At 45.2% G+C, this 18,853-nt stretch overlaps 1 protein-coding gene across 4 annotated transcripts in view; it reads left to right on the top strand.

Annotated features, from left to right (window-relative positions):
- TRAPPC9 (trafficking protein particle complex subunit 9) overlaps positions 1–18,853 on the top strand; it is a 535,221-nt gene that overhangs the window by 178,361 nt on the left and 338,007 nt on the right. For all 4 annotated transcript variants that reach the window (XR_009697631.1, XM_061171479.1, XM_061171478.1 and 1 more), the window contains one exon: positions 16,186–16,310. Coding sequence is in view for 3 of the 4 variants with exons in the window: in XM_061171479.1 (XP_061027462.1) it covers positions 16,186–16,310 (125 nt within the window). In the remaining variant the exon portion in view is untranslated. The remainder of the gene's footprint in view (positions 1–16,185; positions 16,311–18,853) is intronic.

Raw genomic sequence — 18,853 nt, 5'->3', positions numbered from 1 at the left:
CAGCTGAACATTCCACAGATGGGGGGTAGCTTTTCTATCCTATAATACAAAGCATACTAAATGGCAGTTTGGAGTCAGTTGTGCATTTAATGTCTTAAACACTTTAAATTACTTCTCTTCCCACGTTGTTTTTGGTAGAATTGTTTCCTAAAGCAAACCACTCACCCCTTGATCTTGGCTCACCTGGGCAGAATTTTGTGCACTCTGTATGTAACAACTTTGGTCGTGGTAGTCCAGTTCTTCTAGTAACTGTTAATGTGCTGTGAACGATTGACAATTTGAGTATGTAGTGTATATGATATTAAATTGTGAATTAGTGGGACTTACGATGTAACAGCATATCAATATTTGAAGATATTGGTACTTGATATCCTGCGAAGGAAAATTTGCCCCCAAATTTTAAGCTGGAAAGTCACTGGAATAACTGTTCAGAAAAGAATCACAACTACATGATTTTTTAGGTTTTTGGTACGTATGTTGAGAATTGTGTACAAATTGAAATGTCTGTGTACTGATCCTCAAAACAACCAATAAAATCTCAATTATGAAAGAAAAAAAAATATGATGTATCACGTTGATTGATTTGCGTATATTGAAGAATCCTTGCATTCCTGGAATAAACCCCACTTGATCATGGTGTATAATCCTTTTAATGTGCTGTTGGATTCTGTTTGCTAGTATTTTGTTGAGGATTTTTGCATCTATGTTCATCAGTGATATTGGCCTGTAGTTTTCTTTCTTTGTGACATCTTTGTCTGGTTTTGGTATCAGGGTGATGGTGGCCTCGTAGAATGAGTTGGGGAGTGTTCCTCCCTCTGCAATATTTTGGAAGAGTTTGAGAAGGATAGGTGTTAGCTCTTCTCTAAATGTTTGATAGAATTCGCCTGTGAAGCCATCTGGTCCTGGGCTTTTGTGTGTTGGAAGATTTTTAATCACAGTTTCAATTTCAGTGCTTGTGATTGGTCTGTTCATATTTTCTATTTCTTCCTGGTTCAGTCTTGGCAGGTTGTGCATTTCTAAGAATCTGTCCATTTCTTCCAGGTTGTCCATTTTATTGGCATAGAGTTGCTTGTAGTAATCTCTCATGATCCTTTGTATTTCTGCAGTGTCAGTGGTTACTTCTCCTTTTTCATTTCTAATTCTATTGATTTGAGTCTTCTCCCTTTTTCTCTTGATGAGTCTGGCTAATGGTTTATCAATTTTGTTTATCTTCTCAAAGAACCAGCTTTTAGTTTCATTGATTTTTGCTATTGTTTCCTTCATTTCTTTTTCATTTATTTCTGACCTGATCTTTATGATTTCTTTCCTTCTGCTAGCTTTGGGGTTTTTTTGTTCTTCTTTCTCTAATTGCTTCAGGTGCAAGGTTAGGTTGTTTATTCGAGATGTTTCCTGTTTCTTGATGTAGGCTTGTATTGCTATAAACTTCCCTCTTAGAACTGCTTTTGCTGCATCCCATAGGTTTTGGGTCGTCGTGTCTCCATTGTCATTTGTTTCTAGGTATTTTTTGATTTCCCCTTTGATTTCTTCAGTGATCACTTCGTTATTAAGTAGTGTATTGTGTAGCCTCCATGTGTTTGTATTTTTTACAGATCTTTTCCTGTAATTGATATCTAGTCTCATAGTGTTGTGGTCGGAAAAGATACTTGATACGATTTCAATTTTCTTAAATTTACCAAGGCTTGATTTGTGACCCAAGATATGATCTATCCTGGAGAATGTTCCATGAGCACTTGAGAAAAATGTGTATTCTGTTGTTTTTGGGTGGAATGTCCTATAAATATCAATTAAGTCCATCTTGTTTAATGTATCATTTAAAGCTTGTGTTTCCTTATTTATTTTCATTTTGGATGATCTGTCCATTGGTGAAAGTGGGGTGTTAAAGTCCCCTACTATGATTGTGTTACTGTCGATGTCCCCTTTTATGGCTGTTAGTATTTGCCTTATGTATTGAGGTGCTCCTATGTTGGGTGCATAAATATTTACAATTGTTATACCTTCCTCTTGGATCGATCCCTTGATCATTATGTAGTGTCCTTCTTTGTCTCTTGTAATAGTCTTTATTTTAAAGTCTATTTTGTCTGATATGAGAATTGCTACTCCAGCTTTCTTTTGATTTCCATTTGCATGGAATATCTTTTTCCATCCCCTCACTTTCAGTCTGTATGTGTCCCTAGGTCTGAAGTGGGTCTCTTGTAGACAGCATATATATGGGTCTTGTTTTTGTATCCATTCAGCCAGTCTGTGTCTTTTGGTGGGAGCATTTAATGCATTTACATTTAAGGTAATTATCGATATGTATGTTCCCATTACCATTTTCTTAAATGTTTTGGGTTTGTTATTGTAGGTGTTTTCCTTCTCTTGTGTTTCTTGCCTAGAGAAGTTCCTTTAGCATTTGTTGTAAAGCTGGTTTGGTGGTGCTGAACTCTCAGCTTTTGCTTGTCTGTAAAGGTTTTAATTTCTCCATCAAATCTGAATGAGATCCTTGCTGGGTAGAGTAATCTTGGTTGTAGGTTTTTCTCCTTCATCACTTTAAGTATATCCTGCCACTCCCTTCTGGCTTGCAGAGTTTCTGCTGAAAGATCAGCTGTTAACCTTATGGGGATGCCCTTGTGTGTTATTTGTTGTTTTTCCCTTGCTGCTTTTAGTATGTTTTCTTTATATTTAATTTTTGATAGTTTGATTAATATGTGTCTTGGTGTGTTTCTCCTTGGATTTATCCTGTATGGGACTCTCTGTGCTTCCTGGACTTGATTCACTATTTCCTTTCCCATATTAGGGAAGTTTTCAACTATAATCTCTTCAAATATTTTCTCAGTCCCTTTCTTTTTCTCTTCTTCTTCTGGGACCCCTATAATTCGAATGTTGGTGCGTTTAATGTTGTCCCAGAGGTCTCTGAGACTGTCCTCAGTTCTTTTCATTCTTTTTTCTTTATTCTGCTCTGCAGTAGTTATTTCCACCATTTTATCTTCCAGGTCACTTATCCGTTCTTCTGCCTCAGTTATTCTGCTATTGATCCCATCTAGAGTATTTTTAATTTCATTTATTGTGCTTTTCATCGTTGCTTGGTTCCTCTTTAGTTCTTCTACGTCCTTGTTAAATGTTTCTTGCATTTTGTCTATTCTATTTCCAAGATTTTGGATCATCCTTACTATCATTATTCTGAATTCTTTTTCAGGTAGACTACCTATTTCCTCTTCATTTGTTAGGTCTGGTGTGTTTTGACCCTGCTCCTTCATCTGCTGTGTGTTTTTCTGTCTTCTCATTTTGCTTATCTTACTGTGTTTGGGGTCTCCTTTTCACAGGCTGCAGGTTCGTAGTTCCCGTTGTTTTTGGTATCTGTCCCCAGTGGCTAAGGTTGGTTCAGTGGGTTGTGTAGGTTTCCTGGTGGAGGGAACTAGTGCCTGTGTTCTGGTGGATGAGGCTGGATCTTGTCTTTCTGGTGGGCACGTCCACGTCTGGTGGTGTGTTTTGGGGTGTCTGTGGCCTTACTATGATTTTAGGCAGCCTCTCTGTTAATGGATGGGGCTGTGTTCCTGTCTTGCTAGTTGTTTGGCATAGGGTGTCCAGCACTGTAGCTTGCTGGTCGTTGAGTGAAGCTGGGTCTTGATGTTGAGATGGAGATCTCTGAGAGATTTTCGCCGTTTGGTATTACGTGGAGCTGGGAGGTCTCTTGTGGACCAGTGTCCTGAAGTTGGCTCTCCCACCTCAGAGGCACAGCCCTGATGCCTGGCTGGAGCACCAAGAGCCTTTCATCCACACGGCTCAGAATAAAAGGGAGAAAAAATAGAAAGAAAGAAAGAAAGAGGATAAAATAAAATAAAATAAAGCTATTATAATAAAAAATAAGAAAAAAATTATTAAGAATAAATTTATTAAGAAAAATTTTTTTTAATTCTTAAAAATAGATTTATTAATTTTTTATAATAAAAATAAGAAAAATTATTAAGAAAAAATTTATTAAGAAAAAAATTTTTTAATTTTCTAAAATAAAAAATATGAAAAAACTTATTAAAAATTTTTTTTTAATTTTTTAAAAATAGAAAATAAGGAAAAAATTATTAAGAAAACATTTATTAGGGGAAAAATTTTTTTTTAAGTTAAAAAAAAAAAAAAAAACCACAACGGACAGACCTAACCCTAGGACTAACGGTGAGAGCAAAGCTATACAGACAAAATCTCACCCAGAAGCATACACATATACACTCACAAAAAAAGGAAAAGGGGAAAAATTAATATATCCTGCTCCCAAAGTCCACCTCCTAAATTTGGGATGATTCGTTGTCTATTCAGGTATTCAACAGATGCAGGCACATCAAGTTGTTTGTGGCGCTTTAATCCGCTACTTCTGAGGCTGCTGGGAGAGATTTCCCTTTCTCTTCTTTGTTCATACAGCTCCCAGCGTTCAGCTTTGGATTTGGACCCGCCTCTGCGTGTAGGTCGCCTGAGGGCGTCTGTTCCCCGCCCAGACAGAACGGGGTTAAAGGAGCAGCTGATTCGGGGGCTCTGGCTCAGTCAGGCCGGGGGGAGGGAGCGGTACGGAGGAGGCGGGGCGAGCCTGTGGCGGCAGAAGCCGGCGTGACGTTGCAGCAGCCTGAGGCGCGCCGTGCGCTCTCCCGGGGAAGTTGTCCCCGGATCACGGGAGCCTGGCCGTGGCGGGCTGCACTGGCTCACGGGAGGGGCGGTGCGGAGAGTGACCTGTGCTTGCACACAGGCTTTTTGGTGGCGGCAGCAGCAGCCTTAGCGTCTCATGCCCGTCACTGGGGTCCGCGCTGATAACCGCGGCTCGCCCCCGCCTCTGGGGTCCGCGCTGATAGCCGTCTCTGGAGTTCGTTTAAGCGGCGCTCTGAATCCCCTCTCCTCGCGCACCAGGAAACAAAGAGGCAAGAAAAAGTCTCTTGCCTCTTCGGCAGCTGCAGACTTTTTCTCGGGCTCCCTCCCGGCTAGCTGTGGTGCGCCAGCCCCTTCAGGCTGTGTTCACGCCGCCAACCCCAGTCCTCTCCCTGCGATCCGACCGAAGCCCGAGCCTCAGCTCCCAGCCCCCGCCCGCCCCGGCGGGTGAGCAGACAAGCCTCTCGGGCTGGTGAGTGCTGCTCGGCGCCGAGCCTCTGTGTGGGAATCTCTCCGTTTTTCCCTCTGCGCCCCTGTTGCTGTGGGATCCGCGCTGATCGCCGCGGCTCGCGCCCGTCTCTGGAGCTCGTTTAGGCGGCGCTCTGAATCCCCTCTCCTTGCGCGCCGCGAAACAAAGAAGCAGGAAAAAGTCTCTTGCCTCTTCGGCAGCTGCAGTCTTTTTCCCGGCCTCCCTCCCGGCTAGCACCGAAGCCCGAGCCCCAGCTCCCAGCCCCCGCCCGCCCCGGCGGCTGAGCAGACAAGCCTCTCGGGCTGCTGAGTGCTGCTCGGCGCCGATCCTCCGTGCGGGAATCTCTCCGCTTTGCCCTCCATACCCCTGTGGCTGCGCTCTCCTCCGTGGCTCTGAAGCTTCCCCCCTCTGCCACCTGCAGTCTCTGCCCGCGAAGGGGCTTCCTAGTGTGTGGAAACCTTTCCTCCTTCACAGCTCCCTCCCACTGGTGCAGGTCCCATCCCTATTCTTTTGTCTCTGTTATTTCTTTTTTCTTTTGCCCTACCCAAGTACGTGGGGATTTTCTTGCCTTTTGGGAAGTCCGACGTCTTCTGCCAGCGTTCAGTGGGTGTTCTGTAGGAGCAGTTCCACGTGTAGATGTATTTCTACTGTATCTGTGGGGAGGAAGGTGATCTCCGCGTCTTACTCTTCCGCCATCTTGCCCCTCGGTCTCTCGTCAAGTATTATTTGATTTTAATTACTTTAAAGGCGCACTGTCTTGCGGCCACTCTGTTAGACCACGCAATTCTAGTGGGAGAGATGGGCAATTTAATTAATAATTAAATAATTGAGATGGGCAATTTAATAATTGTCACTTAATTTAATAATTTAATAAGTGAAATGAATTTTTTCACAAATAAATGAAAAAGTGCAACTTTGCTAAGTGCTGGGTAGGAGAGGTACATGATGCTATGACTGTATCACAGGGAGTGGGGGAAGGCTTGTCTTTGGAGGTAAAATTTACAGAATGAGCGGGACCTTAGAGGATGAAAGAGGGAGGGGTGGGGAAATTAGTTTTTCATGCGTGTGTAGAAACTGTGGCAGAAAGGAAGTTCCGGGAACTTAGGTTTATTTTGTTTTTTGTTTTTTTATAAATTTATTTATTTATTTATATTTATTTTTGGCTGTGTTGGGTCTTCATTTCTGTGTAAGGGCTTTCTCTAGTTGCGTCAAGTGGGGGCCACTCTTCATTGCGGTGTGCTGGCCTTTCACTTTTGTGGCCTCTCTTGTTGCGGGGCACAGGCTCCAGATGCACGGGCTCAGTAGTTGTGGCTCACGGGCCTAGTTGCTCCGCAGCATGTGGGATCTTCCCAGACCAGGGCTCGAACCCGTGTCCCCTGCATTGGCAGGCAGATTCTCAACCACTGCGCCACCAGGGAAGCCTGGGAACTTAGGTTTTGAAAAGTGTGTGTGTGTGTGTGTGTGTGTGTGTGTGTGTGTGTGTGTGAGAGAGAGAGAGAGAGAGAGAGATTCTAACAGTTATTCCTTAAGAGAGTTTGCCCCATAAGTATCAACAACAAATTTGTTGGGGAGGAAAGGTTTTGGGGGATGATGCTGGCATGAACTTTTTCTTTAGATAATTCCTAAAATTAGTGTTCTGACTTAAAACTGTCATCTCTGTGATTTCTGTGATTTGGCTGACTCTTTAATGAAGAAATAATGACTCCCAGTCTTTTAGGGATGTGCAGTGCTTGAGGACAGCTGTGAAGAGGGTTCAGACATTCAGACTGTACTTTGAATTTCTTGTTTCTAAAAGAACAAGCATGTGTCATTACTTGACCTGGGACCATCGCTCTCCCTTTGTTATCTTGTGGAAAAGGCATCCTATTTCCAGTTTCAAATTGGCAGTACTCTGGTTTTGTTTTCCTGATTTTATCCTAAAATAACATATGCTAATTGAGCTATTTCTGTGGCTTTCTTTGGAGAATTGATGTTCATTTATTTGTGTTTCTCTTTAAGTAGAGATGGAATACTACATGTAAACAAGATATAAAAGATGTGTAAGATCCAGAGTGGAAACGTGAGAGCAGCATTTATCAGCGCTGCTGGGACCTTTCCTATTGATCAGTGATCAGTCTTTCCCAAGGCTGGGGGCGGGCGGGGGGCAGGGCCAGGGCTTTTGTCTCCACGTCCAGTGCTCCTTTAAGCAAATCGGTTCTGGACAGACAGAAGGAGCACATCTGGGATTTGAACACATGTCCTCACGTCTCTTTTGTTAAAAACTTTTTATTGAAGTATAGTTGACTTACAATGTTGTTAATTTCTGCTGTACAGCAAGGTGATTCAGTTATACATATATATACATATATATATATATATTCTTTTTCATGTTCTTTATCATGGTTTATCACAGGATATTGATTATAGTTCCCTGTGCTCTACGGTTTGTCCTCAAGTATCTTAATCCTTCACTTCCTTTGAAGATTTCCAAAGAAAAGAAGGTGCCACTTTTGGGCTCCCATTTCAGGGCTCTGTCGCTAGGGGTCCCTGAGATCCTTCAGCCAAGTGTCACCTGCTTCGGTTTCACTTGCTTCTTTTTTTCTTTTTCTTTTTCTTTTTTTTTAACATCTTTATTGGAGTATAATTGCTTTACAATGGTGTGTTAGTTTCTGCTTTATAACAAAGTGAATCAGTTATACATATACATATGTTCCCATATCTCTTTCTGCTTCTTTTTTTCTTAACCATCTTTAGAGGGGGAGAAACTCAGTAATGTCCTGAAGCTAAGAGGACCGTCAGATGGTTTAAAAGTCCACCGTAGTTGGCTTCCTGTGTGGCCAGTGACTCAAGTGGTGTCACTTTTCAGCAAAGGTGATCATCAGCAACAGGCTCCCAAACAAGATCTCATTGGAAACTGGCTCCTGCAGCACGTTGTACACCTTGTCTGCTGTGAAAAAGTATGGATTTCACACTTAGCCTTGGAGGTGACAGCTGGACGTTACTGTGAGAAAGTGTGCCTTGTACGCACAGCATTGTGGAACTAGACCTTTGTTTCTTGTCTTACCTGGGACACCAGAAGGAGATCCTGCTCTCAGATTTTAGGGCTGCAACTTCAAAACACTTTGTCTGGGTGATGCTGCCTCGTTCATAGCATAGGCTTCATGGCAGAATTTCATTCTTCTTTATGATTGAGTAATATTCCATTGTGTATATGCACCACATCTTCTTTATCCATTTGTCTGTTGATGGGCACTTGGGTTGCTTCCATGTCTTGGCTGTTGTGAGTAGCACTGCTTAAGAACATCAGGGTGCATGTATCTTTTTGAATTAGTGTTTTCGTGTCTTCTGGATATATACCCAGGAGAGTGGAATTGCTGGATCATAATGGTAGCTATATTTTTAGGTTTTTGAGGAACCTTGTACTGTTTTCCATAGTGATTGCACCAATTTACACTCCCACCAACAGCGTATGAGGGTTCCTTTTCTTGTTGAGTTCCTTTAGTGAGGATGTGTTGGTGGTAAGTTTGCTCAGCTTTTGTTCTGAAATGTCTTTATGTCACCAGTTATTTCTAAGAATAGGAAGTTGTGCTGTGTACATAATTCTAGGTTAGCAGTTAAATTTTCTTAAATACTTTGAAGATGAATTCATACTGTCTAATGGCTTCCATTGCTGTTGAAGTTAGCTGTTGGTGTAATTATTGTTCCTTTGGATACAATCTCCATTTTTCTTTTTTTTTCCCCCCTAAGTATTTATATCCTTTAATTTAAAAAAAAATGGATACAATTCACATACCATAAATTCACCCATTTAAAGTGTACAATTTAGTAACTTTTAGTATATTCAGAGTTGTGCAGTCAACCAAAATCAAAACATTTTTATCATCCCCAAAAGAAACCCCAAACCCATTAGGAGCCATTCACCATTCTCCCCTCCCCTGGTGACTAGAAATCTACTTTCTGTCTCTATGGATTTACCTATTCTGAACATTTCATATAAATGGAATCATACAATCTGTGGCCTTTTGTGTCTGGCTTCTTCTGCTTAGCATGATGTTTCAGGGGTCATCGATGTTGCAGCCTGTGTCAGCCCCTCATTCCTTTTTTTTTTTTTTGTATTGTTATTATTATTATTTTTTAACATCTTTATTGGAGTATAATTGCTTTACAATGGTGTGTTAGTTTCTGCTTTATAACAAAGTGAATCATTTATACATATACATATGTTCCCATATCTCTTCCCTCTTGTGTCTCCCTCCCTCCTCATTCCTTTTTGAGGATGAGTAATATTCTGTTGTATGGACAGACTGTTTTTTGTTTATTGGTTCGTCAGGTGATGGATCTTTGAATTGTTTCCATTCTGGCTGCTATGATTAATGCTGTTATGAGCATCTGTGTACACGTTTTTGTGTGGACATGTCCCTGTATGTTTTTTTTTTAGAATTTTATTTATTTTTTATACAGCAGGTTCTTATTAGTTATCTATTTTATACATATTAGTGTATATATATCAATCCCCTGTATGTTTTCAAAAAGATCTTTTTCTTATTTTTCGGTATTCTGCAGGTTTACTGTGTCATTTCTAGGTTTGTGTTTCTTTTTATTGGTCCCGTTGAGTTTTTTTGTGCTTTTTGAATTTGAGGATTCACATTTTTCCATTATGAAAAATGTTCAGTCTGTCTCTCTTCAGATACCAACTTTCCCCAGTTTACTCTCACCTGCTTCCCTAACTCCTGTTCACCTGTGCAGCTTCTCACTCTTCCATGGCCTCTAATGTTCTTTCACATTCCTCATCTTTCTCCATGTGCCACATTCTAGATAATTTCCACTCCTCTTTTTTCCAATTCACTAACTTTTTCTTTTTGCCTAATTTTCTGTTTGGCTCTTTAAAGAGTGTTTACATTATCCAATTTGTTTTTCACTTCAAGAGGTGATATTTTGGGAGTTCCGTGGCAGTCCAGTGGTTTGCACTCGGCTCTTTCACTGCCGTGGCCCAGGTTCAGTCCCTGGTCGGGGAACTAAGATCCCCCAAGCCATGTGATGCTGCCAAACAAAACAAAAGACAACCAAAAAACCCCAAAAGAGGTGATATTTGTTCTTAAATTGCCTGCTTAGTTTTTGATAGGCTCCTCTTCCTTATTTATTCCTTTGAATTCCTTTTTCTTGTTTGCAAGCATATTAACAGCTCATTAATAACTTTCTTGGAAAATCAAATATACACTTAGCATATGACCCAGCCAACTTATTCCTGGATATTGAACCAGGAGAACTGACAGCATGTGTCCATACAATGACTTGTACACAGATGTTCAGAGCAGCTTTATTTGTAATAACCAGAAACAACCTAAGTGATCGTCAGTAGGTGAGTGGAAAAACAAATTGTGTTATAGCCACTCACTGGAATACTGTTGAACGACAGAAAGGAGTGAACTATTGATATGCACAATAACTCAGGATGATTCCGAGATAAGTACGCTGAGTGAAAGAAGCCTGACAGAGAAGAGTAGATTAATGTACAATATGTATAATGTATAATGTGTTAACTTCTGGGAAACGCACCCTCATGTCTGGTGCCAGCAGTGGGTATCTGGCCAGGAGGGTGGCAGTGAGGATGTGCGAGGATGCACGGGGAACCTGGCAGTAGGTGGATATGTTCACCGTCTTAATTGTGTTGCTTGTTTTAGGAATGTCAGAACTCCTCCAATTGTACAGTTGAAACATCTGCAGGTTATGATATGCTAACTGTGTCTCTGTAACGACGTTAAAATGAGAAGCCCTGGTACTGGGTGAGGGTGCCTGGAATGAGAATGCGCGGAGGAGGGAGAGGCTGCAGACATCCCGGGAGGCCGTTCGTGGGGCGAGAGCAGTGAGGGACCGATTGGGCCCCGCAGGAGGGGCACTGCTCCCCCTACTTTAGCAGGAGGGAAGGCCAGGGGGATGGAGGGAGGGCTGTTTCCGTTTGAATGGTATATGAAGGCCACTGTTTCTACATGACTTATTTTTTCTTCCTAAGCATATCCCAAAGTTTCTGAATGAATAAACACACCACTTTCTCTATGGAAATTGAGGATGAGTATTGTCTAATTTCTGAGCCAAATGCTTCTACTTCTTTGGTTTTCTTGAGGATATGTTATGATAACCAGATGGGCTCTTTGGCACCCACGGACTTCATGAATAATTGAAAAAGCATCTTCAAAATATATTCTACCTGGAACAGCATACCCTGACAAACTCCCACGGGGAGATGGTTGTCTCCTTTGGCCTTTGTAAATGTATTTTATTCCAGTTTAGTTTATTTCATATACCTGTCACCAGTGAGAAAAGTGTGTATTCAGCCTTCAGCATTTGTGTCTCTTTTGAAAGTGCACAAAAATGGACACATTTCTGGAGTGGCCCCCTCACCGGAGACGGTTGCTAAGCCATTGTGAGGGGCCTCGTGGTAGGTTTCGTGGGATGGTGCACTGCAGAGCAGCCTGGCTGGGGAGGTTTCGTAAGCTCACGTTAGGGCTGAAGCATGTTGTTTGTGCCAGTTTTGCTGGGTCATCACACATCCGACAGTCCTGACTTCTAGTTCTGGCTGTGCCTCTGATGAACTACTAAGTTACTTACCTTCTCGGGATCTCAGCTTCCTCATCTGTAGAACTGATAAAACCATGCCCACCCGGCAGGGTGTGAGGAGCAGTTATATGACATGTCCTAAGTGCCCAGTGCTGTGCTGAGCATGCAGTAAACACTCAGCCTCCAGCCCTTCTTAGTTGCAGTATTTTTATTGCGACTGTGCTTTTTCTTCCCACCATACACATCCCACTTTCAGCTGTCATTTCTACCAGTTGTCACCGTGGCTGTGATAAAGCTGACTTCGAGAGACAAGTACTATTTTAGCATACAAAATTGTATTTCTGAATTGCCCACAGAGATGCTCTTAATAGAAAAATTGAGCACTATAAACAGCAACTGTGAAATTCTCTCTAAAAGCTCACTTTGATTCATGATGATCTACCAGGCTCATCCCATTCTTAAATACCCTCTGTCCTCATAAATCCACTCAACTCTGCGGTCTTCCTACGAGGCTGCCTTCGTCTGTCTGTAACTTTTTTGGTCTTGTCTTCCTATTACTTGTCATCCCAATCTGTTCTCTGTTCTATTTGTGGCAGCCTGTGTTGGCAGGAAAATTGGCCGAAATGGTTGAACAGAATTTGCTGCCCTCCACCCGCCCAGCTGGGAGCAGCCCCTTCCTTGCTCGCTCCATTGGCTCCGTCCAGCCTCTCGCCACCCTGTGTGGCGGCCTCCTCCTCTCCAGCCCTATCCTTATATGGCTGCAGTGCTCCTCTTCCGGCCTTCCCAAGGCTGGCTTCTCCCTCCCATCCCTCTGTCTCCCATGGGGACAGAGCTGCTGATATTCTGTCCCCATTTATAATTTATACATAGCTTGTCTTTTCCATTCTCAATTGGATTAGGGGGCAGAATTCTTTAATCTATAAAGAAGCCGGAGGGTAGCTATTTTAGTATATTTTTTTTTTCCTGAGCTTGAAGATTGCAGGTTTCTGAGGTTTCTTTGAGGCTTTGAAGTCATTGTCAGAAAAGGAGGCAAATTTCAGATGTAATTTTTAGCCTTTTTGGCTAAGTGCCCACATCCTAGATCCCCCCAGTTCCAAGACGTTGCAGATTTGTACTTTTCACTGATTCCCTTGAGCTGGTCCCCATTTTAGAGTCAAGAAAACTGAAGTCACAGGGTTGTGTGACTCACTCACTCTTGCAGTGTGGTGGGAAGGATGGCTGCAGGAAGGCCCAAACGTGTATCTTGAGAACATATGATTCAAAGGAAGATCCACCCCACTCGCCCCGCCCTTCGTAGACCAAATCTCAGAAAGACTCCACGAGACCCTTCTGGGGTCTCATGTTCGTCCTGTGGATCAACCACTGTTGATGGAACATTTCCATCTCTCACCACGGCTGGATTAGAGCCACCCCTGATCCCACCAGAACAACCTGGGGTGGAGAAGGAAGGAGCTGTTCCACAAGGAAGGCAGACAGACCAACCCGCTGCTCAGGACATTTCCCACTACAGCCCCGAGCCTCTGGACCCCTGCAGAAAGGAGGCCTGGAGCACTATTACAAGTGTAAAACAGGATCAGTATTTCCAAGGCAGAAAAGGACCTCAGGCCTTTGGGAGCTAGCAGCATTTGCGTAATATGCTAATGATGGAAACTTTCTCCTGGGAAGAGTGAAGTACGCTGTACTCCAGGCTGTGCGTGGGGGAACGAGAGATGGCATTTAAAATCCGTTGGGCACCTGCCTTAACTCAGCAGGGGTGACCTTGGGGCTCACTTACAGGCTCCACGTGACCTAGTTTCTAGCTGAAGAGTGTGGAGTTTGTGTTTTGCAAATGTCTGTGTTCATAATACTAGTTCCCTCACAGCAGGTACTGTGGTGTAGTGGAGAGGTTTTACAGATTATGCCCATGATGCTGGGAGAATGAGAAAAGGGAGAGAAAAACCCATCCAAATCTCACAGCTTTGGACTGACTTTTGCAAATGGGTCTTTGCACAGAGACACATGATGAAATTTTAGTTAACCATGAATTGAGTTGATTATTGAATGTGACTTTGGGATGATGGAATTTTCGTTGACCATGGTGTGTAAACTACCAAATTTGACCCTGTGATTTATTCATTTACTTAACGTTTACTGTGGGTTTATGATTTGCTAGAGCCTGTGCCAGCTACTGTGGGGGGTGTATGAGAGGGATATTGATAAGAATTCTGCCCTCAATGAGTTTATAGTCATGTAAGGAATCTGGGACGTGCATATAGGTTGCTATAATAACAATAGCTGTTTTTGCCGAATGTTTGCCAGGTACCAGGTCTTGTGACAAACACTTTATATGCCCTGACCCGTCTGAGTCCCCACCACAGCCCTGCCTCGCAGCCTGTCTTCCTGGATACGGGGCCAGCTGTAGTGAGCGCGGGTCTCAGTGTAGATGAGGTGCCCGGACTCGGAGGAAGGAGTATTTCCAGGCAGGGCGGCTGCATGGTGAAGAATTGGGGATATTAGTATCCACAAAGGTGGTTGTCAGAGGTGCACAAAGGTGAGAAGACACAGGACAGAGTAGGGGCGACAGGGAATGTGTTTTGGCAGGAGAACTGCCTGAATCCGGTTGCAGGTACTGACCTGATTCACAGTTGGGCGCTGGTCCCTGGGCGGCCGCTTTATTTCCAGTCTGTCCTTCACTTAGTGTGTCGTCCTTTCGGGTCCCACCCAAAGCCTCTAGGGCTTACCATCCACTCTTTTTAGGGGACACAGAATGTCACTGTTTTCCCACCTGAGTGTGAAAGGCTCTGCTCAGATTCTCAGCCTCTTGGTCAGTTCTTCAGGGAGCTGCAGGCACCTCTGGGGAAGTTTAATGCCAGGCCTGTGTCCCTGTATTTCCTTCTTCTGCCGGATCGTGGTCCTGGAGTTCTTCCCTGCCCTGTTAGCCCTCCAGTACCTTGTCTGCGTTCTCGAGTTGTTCTCAGCGGCTGGGTTGGTCTGAATTGTCTACCTGCTGTTATGAGAAGTAGGAGCTCCTGAAGTGCATTCGGTAACTATTCAGCGTGAGTTGCTCGTGGGCTCTTGGGGGTTTGTACTCACCTGCTTGCCTGTTGGATGATGCGTTGGCACCTGGTTTACTTGTAACTGAGTTTTGGTGTTGCTCTCTGCTGCTCGGTTGACTTTCTGTTGGGATTCTGAGGGATGCATAAACTGTCCTCTAGCCACCATCTGGAATTGTATTTTGGGTTTGCGTTTTCTCTGCTTAATGCAAGTCATTTAAAAATTAACTTTTGAGACTTCCCTGGTGGTGCAGTAGATAAGAATCTGCCTGCCAATGCAGGAGATACGGGTTCGAGCCCTGGTCTGGGAAGATCCCACGTGCCGCGGAGCAACTAAGCCCGTGCACCACAACTACTGAGCCTGCACTCTAGAGCCCGCGTGCCACAACTACTGAAGCCCGTACGCCTAGAACCCGTGCTCTGCAACAAGAGAAGCCACCGCAATGAGGAACCTGCGCACCGCAATGAAGACTAGCCCCCGCTCGACGCAACTAGAGAAAGCCCAGGTGCAGCAACGAAGACCCAATGCAGCCAAAAATAAATAAATAAATAAACAAATAAATAAATAAAATTAACTTTTCATGGCGATGTTCCTAACAAATGTTTCTTCATAATTGGTGGGCACCTCCATCTAATTTAGAAGTGGTTCTAGTTGATAATTGAGTCAGTTTCTTTTGGGGTGCAGAAGATACTTACTTACACTGTTGTCAGCAGTTTTTACGGTCTGAAAATGCGTTTTTCTTCAACCTCATGCAGCCATTGTGCTGTGCAAAGGGCCCTTGAGTAACAGGAAGCGTCCTGGGAGGGGCGTGACCTGATTTACATTTCTGTGGATGGAAACGAGCCAGAGCGGCATGGGGGGGAAGCCAGGAGGCCTTATTCTTAGTCCTGGAGGGGCTGATGGCGACCAGACCAGGCTGGTGGCCTTGAAAGCCATTTCTGGAAATACTCTGAGAGCTAACAAGAGTTCCTTTTGGATTGGATGTGGGGTGTGAGATAAAGGACTTAAGGAGGAGTCCTGGATTAGACTGACAGGTAAGATCACCAAGTAAGAAGAAGAACAGGTGGCAGTGAGTGCTCTACAGAGGTTTACATATGGTCCTGTGACACAGTAGTGGCCTCCTGAAATTGGAAGAGGAATGGGCTTTTAGACTAAGTTCAAGTGGCACGGTGAAGCCACTGCGTGAACAGAGGCTGAGGGAGCAGCTCGTACAAAGGCTGGAAGGTAAAGGCGGCTTGGCACTGTCTGAGCACAGGAAGCTGGGGGCTGGTGCAGGTGACGTGGTGCTGCGGCTGTGCCTCCTGACAGATGGTAGGCACCTGGCGTTTTTCGGAAGTGGTACGTCCTCAACTTTGATCTGTGGTAGGTGTGACTCTGCGTTCGCGGGAGATTCACCGGGCGGTTGTAGTTAACACGAGCTAGAGTAGTGAGCGCAAACGGGTGCATTACTCCAGATACTAGTGGTTTTTGAATAAAATCTCCTACATTAAAAAAAAAAATCCGGTTAACTTCTCACTTACAATTTTATTCTCATCTTTCAGATAGCATCAGTGTGAGTGGCTTTCCGCTGTGCAGCCCCTTCCGCCAGGTCGTGAGGCCCCGGGTGGAGAGCAAGCCCGTGAACCCAGCTGAGGGCAGCCGGCCTGGGGACCTGGGTCACGTGAAGGTGAGTCGGCCCCCCGGGGCAGCCCGCCAAGGGGCTTGGCGCTCTGGGTTTCTGCCGAGCCTCTGGGAGGCAGAGTGCTGAGTATTTTTCAGAAAGGAAAGGAAGCGTGTATTTGATAACAGATCTGTGTTTGTGGAAAGCTGGTTTCTCAGTATTTCTGCTTCTGTGTGAGGTTCGGGAAGCGATTACACTGAAGCTTGAGTGCCTCGTGCGGTGGTGGTCTCTTAATTTCCTGAAGTTTCGGGAATTTGTGGGTTGAATCTAGGACTGTCCTGATGAAAGTAGAACGTCGCCTGCTTTTTTCTTGTTCATTTAAAAAATTTATCTATCACATCATTATTCTTAGTGCAGATGTTTATCCCGTAAACTTTCCTTAATCCTTAGGCGACTCCTTCCACTTGTTGGTTTATGAGCACCAAGGCAGCGGAATGAACACACAAGTAACGAGTGAGTGTTGGTGCCCAGGTGCCTTGGGCCGGAGCCGGGGCGGAGACGAGCTGCCTCCTCCGAGCGCGAGGGGAGTCGGGGCAGGGCTCTCGGTCGTCAGCGACTCGTCGGCACCTGGAGAGCTTGGCTGGGACGCGCTTGCCCAGGGAGCGTGTGTAGAGCGAGAGGTCGAGAGGTCTCAGCAGCTGTGACTGGGGAGCAGGCAGCAAAGTCGCCAAAAATGACGTCAGTAGGCGTGTGTTCGGGCCCAGGCTTTTGGGGCACTGCTTACGTTCTTGGCGTTTAACAGGGTCACTGACTGATTAGACCCATCAGAAGAGCTTGGCCAAACTGGCTGTGAGTCAGTGGGACAACAAATTGTGAGCCATTGGGGCTGCGCTTGACGGAAACAAGATGACGGTGGAAGGACCTGGACGCCGTCCACCGTGAGGCTGTGGCGGAGGGAACGCGCCAACCTGGGCTGATAGAGGTTGCGTCGGTGGGTTGAAGTGCTAAGGAGCTGGGTTTCGGGGGAGAGTCTTCTCCATTGAGGGCCCTGCGGGAAAGAGGAAGGTGGCGTAGCTGGGAGTCTCCGTCACTCAGATACAGAAACTTGATGGCTGTGCATCAGGGCTGTAGTGTTGGCCAAGGGCCCTGGGATGTGGAAGAAGAGTCCCGCCAGAGGGAGCGAAGGCATAGAAGTTCCGCAAGCATAGATGCTGTTGGGGTGGATTGTTGGCAGGGAGCCATGGAGGAGAAGCTGGGAAAGGGACTTCCTCCCAGGCCCCGGATGTCACTTCCCTGCCGTCTCAGGTGTTCCTCCTCCCGAGTCAGGCCCCTCAGCATTGTTACCTTTGCCTCTGCAGTTGGCCTTGTGGCCTCCCCCTCTCCGTCTGCTGTTGATGGCAGCTGTGGCACGATTTTCTTTTTATTTATTTATTTAATTTATTTATTTTTGGCTGCGTTGGGTCTTCGTTGCTGTGCGTGCGCTTTCTCTAGTTGCGGTGAGCGGGGGCTACTCTTTGTTGTGGTGCGTGGGCTTCTCACTGGGGTGGCTTCTCTTATTGTGGAGCACGGGCTCTAGGCACGCGGGCTTCAGTAGTTGTAGCACGTGGGCTCAGTAGTTGTGGCTCGCGGGCTCTAGAGTGCAGGCTCAGTAGCTGTGGCGCACGGGCTTAGTTGCTCTGCGGCATGTGGGATCTTCCCGGACCAGGGCTTGAACCCGTGTCCTGTGCATTGACAGGTGGATTCTTTACCACTGTGCCACCAGGGAAGCCCACAATTCTCTTTTATCCGCATCCACACACACCAGTCTCCTTTTAGAGCTGTCAGGAACGCTGTCGGGTGGATGTGCTGACCTCGTGGGAGCCTTTGTGCCGAGAGGGAGTCACCCGGTTTGTCTGAGGTCTGTTGGCGAGGGGTGCAGTGAGTCCAAACCTGTGAAATGTCGCAACTCTCCCTGGTCGTCCAGATGCGTCCTCGTGGTTCAGTTGAACTTGTGAGGTTCGGCGCGGGAGTGGCGTCTGCGAGCGGCTCCTGTGCTTCTGGTGCTGTCACGTGGGAGCCTCCTGGCGCTGCCGAGCCTGTTACATCAGCCTTCTCCCCAGAGCAGGGACGGCTTTCATTGGGGACGTGCCAAACCTGGAAACCTCGCTGAGGAATGGTGTAGCCATGGAAACAAGTAATTCAGTGAAGGTGGCTTCTGGGGAGCCCCTCAAGAAGTGGGAAATGATAACATGTGTTTCTTCGGATTTCCCAGAAAGATTCCTTCCCCCGTTTGGTTCGCGGCATGTCTGTCCGCATTTATGCCCAGCTTTTCTGCACACCCTGAAGAATCTTCTAGGATTGAAAACAGATTGTGTGAAGTGGGTGCACATTAGACAGAATATTCCTGTAAGCTAGACTCCGCAGTATGGCCTCTCTGACCGTCAGTTTCTCCATCTGTAAAATGGAGTAATCATGCTCCCTTCATGGGGTTGTTGGGAGGCTTAAATAATAGAAGAGCTGGGCAGGGAGGAGAAACAAAGCTGATCAAATCAAGAACTGGTAATGGACTGGGACTTGATTCCTGTATTTTGAGAGAGAAATGAGACTTGGTGAATGAGCCCTGCTGGCTG

This window comes from Eubalaena glacialis, chromosome 17 (assembly GCF_028564815.1).
Source record: "Eubalaena glacialis isolate mEubGla1 chromosome 17, mEubGla1.1.hap2.+ XY, whole genome shotgun sequence".
Taxonomy (NCBI): domain Eukaryota; kingdom Metazoa; phylum Chordata; class Mammalia; order Artiodactyla; family Balaenidae; genus Eubalaena; species Eubalaena glacialis.
Note: the sequence above shows the minus strand (reverse complement) of the source record. Positions and strands in the feature narration are given on the sequence as shown.